General features: G+C 40.9%; 1 protein-coding gene across 6 annotated transcripts in view; it reads left to right on the top strand.

The window, feature by feature from the left end:
* Positions 1-13243, top strand: part of LOC119720687 (spectrin alpha chain, non-erythrocytic 1-like) — a 70635-nt gene that overhangs the window by 23780 nt on the left and 33612 nt on the right. For 4 of the 6 annotated variants that reach the window (XM_038190491.1, XM_038190487.1, XM_038190488.1 and 1 more), the window contains exons 13-22: positions 538-693; positions 1887-2091; positions 2848-2960; positions 4358-4543; positions 5705-5954; positions 6407-6624; positions 7275-7367; positions 8438-8479; positions 11388-11522; positions 12662-12810. In XM_038190491.1, coding sequence (XP_038046419.1) covers positions 538-693; positions 1887-2091; positions 2848-2960; positions 4358-4543; positions 5705-5954; positions 6407-6624; positions 7275-7367; positions 8438-8479; positions 11388-11522; positions 12662-12810 — 1547 coding nt within the window. The remainder of the gene's footprint in view (positions 1-537; positions 694-1886; positions 2092-2847; positions 2961-4357; positions 4544-5704; positions 5955-6406; positions 6625-7274; positions 7368-8437; positions 8480-11387; positions 11523-12661; positions 12811-13243) is intronic. The other 2 variants (XM_038190492.1, XM_038190490.1) reach the window with 1 other exon arrangement.

Raw genomic sequence — 13243 nt, 5'->3', positions numbered from 1 at the left:
AAATTATTCCTAAAACATTGGCTTTGATGTGCATAATATTTGTTAGTTGCTAGTATTAAGTTATTTCAACATGCTTTCCTGAATATTGATAACAATGACTTGAAAGTTATTCTTGTAAAATTATTTATGTATATTATTATCCCTTAATCTAAATGCTCTGGCCAGGGCCGACCAACGATGATGATGAAATCTAAAGTACATCCCAAGCTTTGTGAATTCAAAACTTTACATCCGTTGGTCCAACTTCTTGTTCAAATTAACAGTTAATAATTCTATAAATCTTTACGTTGGTTTGAACTGTTACTAATTTTTCAACAGGTTTAACATATTAATACTTTTAGAAAAAAGTTAGTAACAGTTTAAACCAATGAAAAGATCTAACTCAAACAAATTCTATAGATGTTAATGCAACAGTTTGTAAATACAGTGCATGTTTTGTTGAGTTTAGAGTGGAATAAAATTTCTTGGTCATTGCAGTTAAGATGTCCAGTATGTAACCATCCTTATCATGTGTTTTTAATCATTTGTCTTCATCAGCTGATCAAGCGTCGGGAGGAGCTGATAGAGAAGGCCAACATCCGGCGTCGCCTGCTGGAGGACTCCTACCGCTACCAGCAGTTTGACCGGGACGCTGACGAGGTGGAGGGCTGGATCCGAGAGAAGCTCAAGCAGACCTCGGATGAATCCTACAAGGTAAGGTCCAAGACAAAGAACTTAGCTTGTATTTGTGTTTATATTTACCCAAACCAAATGTTGCACTCTCCTCCTGTGTCATCAATATCTCGAAAAAAGGTTAAAGTTTAAGGTTAAAATAAGTTGGTCTCTGGTCAGCGCGCGCGTCGATTTTAATCATGCGCGTCAATCTTTTTTTTTTCCAAAATGTTCCGCGGTAGCTCCAACAGCGCCCTCTATTGCCGCACCTCTTCAATTTTTTTTACCAAAGAGCACCAAGGAATCGGAAATTGCACCAAGGCAAATGATCGAGAGCACCAAGGCAAATTATGGAGGACACCAGTGTACATGAGGACACCAAAAAAAGCAAAATAGTACCCAACCTTGTTGAAGAAAAAACACAAGCAAAAAAAAAAAAAAAAAGCCGCGTCCCTGCGTCAATTCCGGAACTTTGGTCTGACCAGAGACTGAATATATTTTTTTTTGGCCTTACATCCCCTGTGCTTTTCAACAAGTTCAATCCCCCCCCCCTTAACAATAAAAAAGCCTCCTTTTTGGACGTGTGCAACCCCTGTGGAAAAGGTTTTTGTTTTGGGCACAAACAGATCCACATTGTGAGCAGACTGGCTCCTGGTCCATACATTGTTGATTCTTATTGTGGGGTGGGAACCAAAATTATTATTATTATTATTTTTTTTTTCAGTCGGTGTCTCATTCAAAAGTGAATGACTTGTGTATTGCTAGAAAAAAAAAAGAGCAATGCAGAAAACGGATCTATTTTTTTCGGGATGAAACTTAACAATAGCCACAGGAAAGGCAACCGTAATGGTGCGATTTGGTTCAAATGCCACTGGATGCTCTGTGTGGATTGGGTTTGTCAGTACCTACACGATTGCATCATTTTTCTCGTTAAAAACCGACATTTTGGTAATCTGGAGTGAGTTATCTTTACACCTCATAATTAAACAATAGTGTCAAGGTGAGATTTGTCAGGATTTTTACTGATTTCGGGATTTAAAAAAAAATGCCTTTTGAAATATTGCATTTGTGAGATTTTAACTATAAAGGTCTTTAATACCTAAAGAGGTTAAAACAGTAGAAATGGGTGTAACCTACTTTGCTCTGGGGCCCTCAGTTGCCCCCAAACCCTCTGCCGATTATTTCGTGCATAAATTTATACTAACTCTGTGCTTATTTTTCCTATTTGTATGTAGGACCCCACCAACCTGACCGGCAAGCAGCAGCGCCACCAGGCATTTGAATCGGAGCTGAGCATCAACCAGGGTCGCATCAACTCCGTCCGGGACCAAGGGGAAGAGATGATCGCTGAGGAGCACTACAACTCACCGGAGATTGAGCGACGTCTCTCCGAGCTCAACCAGTTGTGGGGCAGCCTGATTACTCAGACTGAGACAAAGAGTGAGTTTCATTGTCTCTTAGCGAGTTCCTCTGAGTTTATTGAAGTATTCAGATGTCATAAAAAGGACTTCTCGAATTGATTACTCGATTGAGAAATCCAATACAAATTCCAAGATCCTCAGACTTGTTTTTCAGAGTTTACTTTTTTTCAAAGACCAAAAGTCTTATCTTTGGAGATGAGTCTCTAAAAATGAAAGATGTTGAATATTGACCCCTTGCACCTCAGAGAATGGAAATTTCTTAAGGTCATTGAGTGGGGAAAAAACAGTACTCATGTGCCAAGAGCAACTTAAAGTTTGACATTTTTTTTTGTGCCACCCTTACAATTTGATTTAAGAAATATGGCTTGTTATCGACAACTTGTTTCCAACTTGCACTCAGGAGTTAACACACTGAGTATAAAGTGTTTATACGTTGGCAAAGGGCAAAACCTGATATTGATTTACATCACCCCAATGCAAAATTCCATCTTATCAATAGTTAAATTGCGGTACCCGCTGCTACATGTACACCAAATTCGAACCAGCCAACCGATCCCGCAAGCTTGGTCGTCGAGTAGTAAGACGTCTGCACTAGAAAGCAGGAGGTCATGGGTTCGAGTCCCACCCGAGTGATTTTTCCAACTTTCACTCGGGAGGTAACACACTGAGTATACAGTGTTTATACCTCGGTGAAGGGCAAAACCTGATATTGATTTACTTCACCTCGACGCAAAATTCCATCTTATGAATATTTTTTTTCCTGTTTGTATGACAGCTGTTCGTCTGCAAGAAGCCACACAGGCCCTGCAGTACAGCATGAATGTGGCGGAGATCCAGTCCTACGTGACTGAAATAGATGGCCTTCTGCAGACAGACGATCATGGAAAGGTACAAAGATTTAATCGTTGATGTTAAGGGTCTTCGATTAGCAATATTTTTTACTGCATTTTTTACTAATAAATCTGCCAAGGACCAGGTGGGACCCTTGCCCTGTCAAGCTGGACCTGAAAGTCTGACAGCAGGGCCCAGTTTCATGGTTCTGCTAACCACAGAATTCCGAGCTTACGGTCACCATTTTGTGCTAACCGCGCTAGCAGAAAAATTCTGTGCTTACCCTGTAAGCACAGAATCCTTAGTTATGGGATGTACGCATACCCAGAAGCCGAAATTCCTCGCTAACACGTGAAATACGCTTACCGTTAGTGCCGAATTTTCTGCTACAGTAATTCCGAATTTTGTGCTGATCGCGCTGGCAGAAAAATTCTGTGCTAACCTTGTTAGCACAGAGTCCTTAGTTATGGGATGTAGGCATGCGCAGAAGCCAAAATTCTTCGCCAACGCGTAAAATATGCTTACCGTTAGTACAGAATTTTCTGCTGCAGTTAGCAGGGATTTTTCGCTAACGGTAAGCAGGGCCAAGAAATTGGGCCCACTTCAGGCAGGTTCAGCATTCTTTATACTTGGTGACTCACTCGCTCCATCAGTGACTACCTCAGTCAGAATAAATAAAGCTTGGCCTTTGTTTCAGCCAAAATTTCTCTCAATGTGTGCGTTTGTTTTTTGTTTTTTTAGATTAACTTGAAACAGAAAAGTAAGTGAGTGCTAGTGCTTCGCAGTATGTAAATCTTGCCTCCAACCCCCTGTATCGTCACCGTTTTCACGAACAGCCACATACTATATATATTATGTTGATTTTGAAGAAAAGTGTTTTCGAGATAATTGCAAAAGAAGTTTCTCATATTTTAAAACTTCAAGAAATACTACTTTGCAACAACTTTGTGCAGCAAGGAAACCATCACACGATTCTATGAGAGCTGAAGTTTTACATGAACCCGGTAATAAGACTTAATACAGCAGTTAATTAGTAAAAATTAATTAGTAAAGATATGTGGTTCTTCGTTAAAACGCAAATTCAAGTTTCCGAGATATTGGCCCTTTCTGTTCAACGTGTATTTCCATAGGCGCGCGTGAGTACGCGCGCGCAGCTGAAAATGTAACAAAGATATGTGGCTCTTCGTGAAAACGTAAATTTCATTTGACCTACTTTTAAGTATTTCCGTGCAATGGGTTTTGTACGCGTTCAAAGGGCCAAAATGTATGTGGCTCTTCGTGAAAACGCAAAATGCATTTATCAAGATTTCTGCCCCTTGCAACATAAATGTAACTGAGAAATTAATGATGTTTTGCTTACAGAAACATGTCAAAATGGTTAAGTACATTGTTTTAATGCGAAATATTGAAAAAAAATCTAAATCGATATGTGTGTGTTTGTGTTTGGCCCGTAGGACATCGGCACCGTGCAATCCATGCAGAAGAAGGTGACCGAGATGGAGAACCAGCTGGGTCAGCTGGAGGAGCGCGTCGTGGCCTCCACCACCCAGAGCCAGCAGTTTGCCATGGCCGGTCACTTTGACAAGGACATCATCGTTGAGAAGGAGGTCATCCTGAAAGAGCGCTACCAGTCTCTGCAGGTACGAGAAAACCTGAGAGCACTCTCTGTAAAAAAAAAAGTCACACAAAATTTTGCTTTTGCAGTTTGCAGCAGCCTTTCGCAGGGATCCCAGCCACTCTAGAAATTAGAGAAAACCTTGAAAATGAGTTTCCATGTTTCCAATTGGGGTAAAACTCAGGGAATTTGACAGTGATCCAGAAGGGACGGATTTTCGCCAGTTTGGCGTATGTGCATCTTGTGCAATGTGTCCAAGCTGTTTCCATTGACTGACTAGCTACGGTGGCTGTTTAGTGTTTATGCAGTGTGAATATTGCACACCCATTCAGACAACAATTATTGGCTGTACCTCCGAACAACTGTTGACTTTCCAGCAGCGTTGTTAAAGTGAAAATGTTTCTCATGGAATTTTGGGAATTTCTCAGGGAAATACCAGGGAAAACTCGGGGTATTTTGTTTTCATTTTGAACGTGATGTGCTCCTGGCAAAAAGAATGGCAAAATACATATTGCCATATGCAGTCCACTGGAATCTATTTTATTTGAAATGCATGCCTCATGTGATATTTCTTGGGGACATGTTAGCTTTGACTAATTAGGCACTACCGGTATCTGGCATTTATCAATTACAGAAAATTCTGTTTGGTGTTGGTGACTGCTCAGTATGGAGGTATTCTGAATCCATCAAAATCCTGCAGTACCGCTGGGCTTACAATCCTGAATCCATCAAAATCCCCCCGTTTTCAATATGGAGGTATCCTGAATCTGCCGAAATACTCCTAAACAGGGGTATGGATTTTGATGGATTCAGGGCTAGTTAGGGCTAACCCTAACTCCCTAGCATGATTTACTAGGAACCATACCCATCCTGGCAAATTCCAACACCATATGAGAGATCGCACAATTATTTCTGACTTGGATTCTGCAGGTGTGCCAACCCAATGTAAAAGACTGTCAGTTTAGGGGTACTGTACCCATTCCCACAGATTTCATCAAAACATGCCGTTGGGGTTTGATGGGTTGAGTTCTGTAAGGGCTAAGGAGCACATCCAGATTTATGAAATCATTGATGTCCGATGTAATGGACAAAGGAAAAGAGTGGACCCTGAATTTATAGAATGACCCAGCTGTCAACTTTGTAGATTTTGAATTATGAAGTTGTACGTTTCGTCTCCGGCTACTAGGCTCCATTGCAGGCACGCAAAAAGAAGCTGGAGGACTCGTACCGCTTCCACCAGTTCCTACGTGATGTGGACGATGAGGAGGCCTGGATCCGGGAGAAGGAGCCCATCGTGGCCTCCACCAACAGAGGCCGGGACCTGATTGGCGTGCAGAACCTGATCAAGAAGAACCAGGCCCTGATGACTGAGATCTCGGGCCATGAGCCCAGGATCACCTCGGTGGCCAAGATCGGTCGGGAGATGGTCGACGAAGGTGAAAATTGTTTTTTTTTTTTTTTTTTAAATGTGCATTTAAAGTGTACATCCAAAGGTTCCAACTTTGCCCTAGGACTTAATTTGTCGATTTTACTCAAAGATGAAATAAATGATGAAAATATAACCTTTATTGCCCTTTTTTTACATGATTTGGCCACTTTGTTGTTTTCTTTTGTTTTATTAAAAAAAGCTAAATATTCAAGACACAAAAGTTTAAACAAAACTTGCAACTTGACACTGATCCCTGAGGCAGTGTGGCCTTGAGACTTTCCCCCTGATGGATCTTGCTACATTTGGCAGGCTTGTCACTTAGTCAAGTGTTGCACGTTGCTACATTTGGAAGGGTTCTAGCAAACATACCCTGGAGGGTTAGGGTTAATGCAGAGAACTGCAGTATTGCTGTCACTTTTTTGACAATTATATACTGTCTTCTGTTTTGCGCTCAACCAGAGCATTTTGCCTCGGAGGAGATAGCATCCAAGGTGAACGCCCTGGAGGAGAAGTGGCAGAACCTGAAGGACAAGGCAGCCAAGCGCAAGGACGACCTAGACGACTCGCTGGAGGCCCAGCAGTACTTCGCTGATGCCAACGAGGCCGAGTCCTGGATGAAGGAGAAGGAGCCCATCGTCTGCAGCGAGGATTATGGGAAGGACGAGGACTCCGCTGAGGTGAGCTGTCGTTTTCCAAAAAAATGTCTGATTGTTTTTCTGTTTAAATATCCACCGTTAAGCCAAGTACCCTTTGAGCCTAGGGCCCGAGGAATTTTTGAAGAGAAATAAGGGAAGGAAAAGCCAATTTGGGGGAAACCATACAGAAATTGTTTTGTGGAAATACTGTGTTAATAAAAAAAATAACAAAACCCAAATGTTGGACCATTTTTTTTAGTGAAGTTCTGCATGTAATAGTTTCAAAATCTAGAATATGAAAGCCCAATTCATTAGCTTTCTTTTAGTACAAGAATCACGCAAATCACTCATGTTCTTTTCAAGTTACTGAATTTTAATCACAAACACAGTTTTGAAGTTCTGTCCACGGATCACAAAAAAAGTAAGTGTTCTTTCAGCAAAACGAAAACCATTCACATAGGGATGTGTGTGAGTTGTTTTTGATTTGCAAAAAGATCTTTAAAACAGTGTTTGTGTTTAAAATTAGTAATGTGAAAAGTACATGAGTGTTTAAATGATTCTTGAATTTGTGTGTGTGTCTTCAATTATGTTTTGGGAGGATGTACTTTTGAGTGCTGCTTTTCTATGTTTTTAAATTATGGTTTGTTGATATTGGCAAATTTTTTTATGGTCTTTTTTCTTTCTTTACCCAGTCTCTGCTGAAGAAGCATGAGGCCCTGCAGTCTGACCTGAAGGCCTACCACTGGACCATTGAGAACCTGGCCAAACAGGCTGAGGAATGCAGAGTAAGTCCTCTTTTTTTCAGTCGCCTGTTATTTTTTCCCCCAGTTTGTACAAACTTCTTGTGGATTACTCAAAACCTGTTGCATTTGCTTCATGTGAAATTGATGCTTCCAAATGTTTTTTGTATCTCCTTGTTTTTCCTCTGTTTAGTATGTTAGTCACATGAATTGTCTGTCTCTCTGTTTTCCAGATTTTTGCTTTTAAAACAAAGCTGCTTGTTAATTTGAAGGCGTAGAAGCCGGCTTGTTTTTCCATTCTAGATTAAAAGTAGAGAGTGTTTGACATGCTTTTAGTCTTAAGGCCCTGTCAGACTGTCCGCAATCATATATGCGCTCTAACTGGGTCCTTGAAAAATGGCTGGGGCGCGACAACAACTACTACTAGGTCGCAGCGACAACTACATAGGTCGCCTGATGGGCGCCCAAGGGTCTTTATGGTCTCCGATGAGCGCCAAAGTTTTTGAACATGCTCAGAACAATCCCAACACCTCTGCGCTCTGGCAGGGTGCCGCAAGTACGCAACTCGTGCGCTCTGCGAGCGTGAATCGTGCAACATTGTCTTGGCATTGACGCAGCCTAGGCGCAAGGCAGTCGATGTAGTCGAGCGAGTTGAGCACATCGTAAGCGCGGGATGAGCGCAGTATGAGCGTAGCTTGAACTACTCTCTGGCCACTTAATACAGAAAATTGTCATTTTCTTGCGTCCTTGCTGCGATTGTTTTATTTATTAAATATTTTTGGTCACCGTAAGGTCTCCCTTGAGAGCGCATATAATGTGACAGGCTTTTTAATGACTATGTTTTGGATGATGATAATGCAGTACTGATAATGCTTCAAGAACGAAGTCAACGCATCTTTTCCCAAAGTGTGCATTGCTGTGAGGTTTCGCAAAGACTTTTTCCAGCCTATCCCCGATAAGCATTGCATGAACTAGTGATAGTATTACCCTCGTGTCTTTGTACCAGATTGTTTATTTGTGTGTTGAACCGCTCTCTTTTTTTGTGTGCGTACTCCTGTGTTTAATCTCTTCTTTGCCGTGGCTGTTCTTCATGTATTGCTTGGCATTTCTCACAGTATGATCCTCCGCCTTCGGTGGCGCGCTTTCTAATCGGAAACGTAAGTAGGCGCAAAACAGCATGGTGAATGTTTGAGGACAGAGCATTTAGAGCATTTTCGCCTCATGCCCATTCTCTCATCTGTTTCTGTAGGGTTCAATATTGGAGGGGAAAAGTACCGTACGCGTTCAAATTTTGTCCTGAAGACAAAGAAAATTGTGAATCCCTGTCATCTGGATTTTCAGCGTCAATTTCATCATTTTGGTGTGATGGGGGGTTGCTTGATTGAATGTGTATTTGGTAATAATTTGGCATTTTGTACAAGATCAATGGGATTTAATTTACATTTCAAAATGTTGTATATGCACAGAGGGTAAAGTAACGGTCAAACATGAGACATTTCCCAACCATTTACCAACTTTGTGTCGACAACATTTTGAGCAAATGCATTCCAAGGGCATGTGCGAGCTCAGCATTTTGTATTTATGTTGGCCATTTTTTGGGTCCAATTTCACCCTTTGGTGCAGTATCCATTCTGCTGTCATTAAAGATTGCATTCTTTTCCACCCTGTGTACAACACAATAACAATCATGCAACTGTGTAAATATCCATAGAGCTATATTAAATTACTAGAGCGCTGACTTATGTACAGAGTGATGCCTGCTGGGCGCATCCATGTTTGTGCACAAACCTATGTAAAAACCCGAAATTGTGTACGCCTTTTGTACGGCTATTTGCATATCTGTGTTTGTATTCTATACAGGTGCGTTACTGAAGCCGATACGCCCAAAACCAAAACGCACGATCAGCAAATGAGCGTTTCATTTTGCTCTACGTAAACAGCGCAACACGTGCGCGTATCCGCTGCAGATGATTAACCGTGACTTTTTTTAAACTGTCATGACGCGCCCGCTTATGTTGTTTGCGTAGGTTTTACTTGCGCATTGCATTTAGAGTACAATTTCAAAATTCAATCCATCTAATGTCATTGTGTTCTACAAACATGCACATGAATTCAAAATGTCTGCGCCCAGGATGGCTTCAAAGCATCTCCGCGCGCAAGAGTGAGGAGTTAGCGCTGTAGTAATTTAATATAGCTCTATGGTAATATTCCGGGCTCATTTAACAATCCCTTGATATTTAGCAACAAAAGAAATTACATGTACATGTTTATTTGTCATTTATGCATTTCCAATCCTGTTAGCTTTCGGAACTGCCATTTTGGTCATGGGAATTTGCATCGTTAATAGTGATCATTTGTACAAACCTGTTCATTTCATTGAAACAAATTGTACCTTGTTACCCTTCAAGTACCTGGGGATAAACACATTTGGTTGTGGTATTAATTCATTGAATTAACCCTGACCTCAACTCCATAAAATCCATCCCCCCCCCCCCCCCCCCCCCCATTTTGGTTGATTTGGTCCTGCAGGCCTGGTTTGACTTCTATTGTTGGAGTATGATGGACTTGGGCCTGGAGGCCTATTAAGCAAAGCATGTATTGGAAGCAGTGTGATTGATGGATTTTGGCAGACTTGGTCCAGTGCTTAGTAAAATACAGGAGGGAGGGTTAGGGTTATTGATCTTACAACCCACACAAGGATGCATACATGTGGATGAATCTTTTTAGAATATGAATACGATGTCTTTCAGGTTTGATTAGTTGTAGGACACGGTATTGATTTAAGACCATTTTGTCCAAAGTATCTCAGCATAACAGTTGAATATAGAAATAACCAACCTCATTTTCGTGGATCTTTTTTTTTGGGGGGGGGGGGGGGGTTCTTCTCATACATGGATTTGGAATCACTCACATTTGTGTACTTCCTTGGCTTAGGAGATATATTGAACAAGGTTTTGCATCTTAAGATTGGTGTTAGATGTTCATTATACTGGAATACTTAAACTGCAATAAATGTTAACATGTACATGCTGTAAGAAGTTTTGAAGAAAAAAGAACCACAATTTTTCTGCTGCAATATATAAAGCGAGATTATTTATACATAGCCAGGGAGACTGTGCATGCTATGTTCGAATAGGAACCCTTTACAGCATGTGTGTTGGATTTTACTGAGTAGCTCCATTTTCCTGGTAGGATCGTAAGAAAATGCTGTGCATGGATTCTTTGCCTGAGTGTGATCAGTTGAAGTATGTGCATGCTTTGGTTGCAATACAGAAGTAATCATTACTGAATGGTTTTGTTTTATAGGAAAGAATGTAGCATCTTGATAAAAGGAAAAAGAAATGAATGTGGAACAGCAGTTATTTTGTAATGAGGTTTAAAGGATTAATGTAATTAGACTTCCACGCACTTTGTGAGACAAGGAAAGGGTTTCGTCATGTCGAGTTCACACAACGGACATGTTCATGAAATCAAGTCGTACATGACATCATCACATTAACCCAGACGACTCTACCACAAAAAAAAATGATCACCATTCAGAGTTCAAACTTCATTTATTCAAACCAAATTTCAGGTTTAAGCTTCTAGTTCCAAATTAATTTCAAGAAACAAATTGCAAAGTTGTGTCAATCATTTGAAGTGATTTAAATTTAGAGAAAAAAAAATAAAATGTTTCTTGAAAAATATATAAATTTGTAAAAGAAAACTATGCATCAAGACATGTTTGCAGGTTAAATATCTCCTGTTGTTGTCTTTGACAATACAGAAAGAATTGATTGACTGATAGAAATGCAAAAAGCATGGCTTCTTATAAAAGGATGTACACACATAATAATCCAGGGGTGTGAAATCTCAGCTTTAAAGCTGATTTCAGCTTTTTTTTGTTTTTGGATTTCAGCTTTTTTCCCCCTCGCTGTGTACCAAAGTATAGGAGATTTTCCAAAGTTCAGTTTTTTTTACACCTTTTTCAGCTGTTTTCAGCTATTTTTATCAGTGGTCACTCACACCCCTGAGAATGTAACAGTCACAGTGATTTGAATGGTGCAAATTTGTTTTCTCTCAAAGCAACAAGAGGTCCCCGTCACTGACGAGGCAGGCAAAGAATGCGTCGTGGCCCTCTACGATTACACCGAGAAGAGCCCCCGTGAGGTGTCCATGAAGAAAGGAGACATCCTGGTCCTGCTCAACAGCAGCAACAAGGTAAACGGGGAGTTTTTATCACTGCAACTCATTGTATTTGTAATAATATAATAACAGAGTCTTATATAGCGCACGTATCTACCAACAATTAGGTACTCAAGGCGCTGGAAATTATGTCAATTATTAAAGAAAGGTAAATAAAGTTTATGAGAAATATGAGACCCATTATGTAGCACCTTATAAAGGTTTACAAGGTGCTGCGGCGCACATTGCAGCCACTGCCAGAAACACCGGGGCAAACCCCTTCTCTTAGCGATAAGTGTTACTGGGTTCTTTAACGTGCATTACACAACACACGGGACGTACGGCTTTACGTCCCATCCGAAGGACGAAGCAATAACGGTAAAGTGCCTTGCTCAAGAGCACAAGCACCATGTTCCCACGGTCAGGATTCGAACCCATGCACCACGGCACACGAGTCGAACACCGTAACCATTGGACCACAGCGCCCCACAGGGGCGTAGGTGTGTAGGTGTCCGTTGTGGTATCTGTCACTGTGTCTATTGCCATGTCTATCAAAGTATCTATCGCTGGTTAACCCTCGAATCAAGTCTGAGAACAAAGAGAATAAAAATAGAAATGAAACTTATTTGGACGTGTTGGGCCATGGGTGCTTACGCGTGGTAAAACTTTGTTCTGGGGTTCGTTAACTTGGACTATGAAAAGGCACATAGGAAAGCACAAATAAAAAATTGTGTCACTGTTGGTCAAATGTTTGCTACTGCAACTTGTAAATGTCAGGGGCGAGATTTTCTAGGATGTGTCCTGATTGTAGGATTTTTTGTCAGGATTTTATTTTGATTTCAGGATTTTTAAAGAATCCCATTTGAAGGAACTCCTGACGTGTTACCAATAAGGTGTTTTTACCTAACAGTTTACACAGAACAAAGAAATTGGTATTTTGAGAGGTGCCTGTAGGCAAATACAAACATCTACTATAGTCCCTATGTTGCTCTAGGGCCCCTGGTAGACCTCAAATCCTCTACCGGTTATTTCATGAATTTTAGAATTTCCCGAAATCTCACCCCTGAAATATGCATGCCTCCCTGTTTGTAAACATGCCAAAGGTTTGTTATGACCAATGCGGCTCTGCATAATTGTGCAGAGTGTTCTGACACATAATTTGATTTTTGTTACAGGACTGGTGGAAGGTGGAGGTGAACGACCGCCAGGGCTTTGTCCCCGCTGCCTACGTCAAGAAGATCGACGCCGCCCAGAGCGCCTCCCAGGCCAACCTAGCTGAGGAGGACGGGAGCATCAAGGCTAGACAGACTCAGATTGAAAAACAGTAGGTCTAATGTCTCTCTGTTACCTCTGTAAAAGTCTTGAAAAGAACTGAAAACTAGACATTGTTGAGAGTTACTGTAAATCAGATCATCTAAATGATCCATGTGAAAAAATAAACAAGAGCTCCACTCGGGGCTGATGGCTTACAATTACCAGGGGTGTGAAATCTCAGCTTTAAAGCTGATTTCAGCTTTTTTTGTTTTGGATTTCAGCTTTTTTCCCTCACTTGTCATGTACAAAAGTATAGGAGATTTCCAAAGTTCAGCTTTTTTACACCTTTTTCAGCTGTTTTCAGCTATTTTTATCAGTGGTCACTCACACCCCTGAATTACTTGCCCTAGGTGCATATTATTAAAATTATTATTAATTTTTTTCTGGTTTTGAAACCAAGGGTCCGTCAAAAGCCCTCCAGGCACTGTAGCTCGAAAGCCTGA

The sequence above is a fragment of the Patiria miniata genome, unplaced genomic scaffold (genome assembly GCF_015706575.1).
Source record: "Patiria miniata isolate m_02_andy unplaced genomic scaffold, ASM1570657v1 HiC_scaffold_9, whole genome shotgun sequence".
Lineage (NCBI taxonomy): Eukaryota > Metazoa > Echinodermata > Asteroidea > Valvatida > Asterinidae > Patiria > Patiria miniata.
The sequence above is the reverse complement of the archived record's forward strand: the minus strand, read 5'-3'. Positions and strand labels throughout refer to the sequence as shown.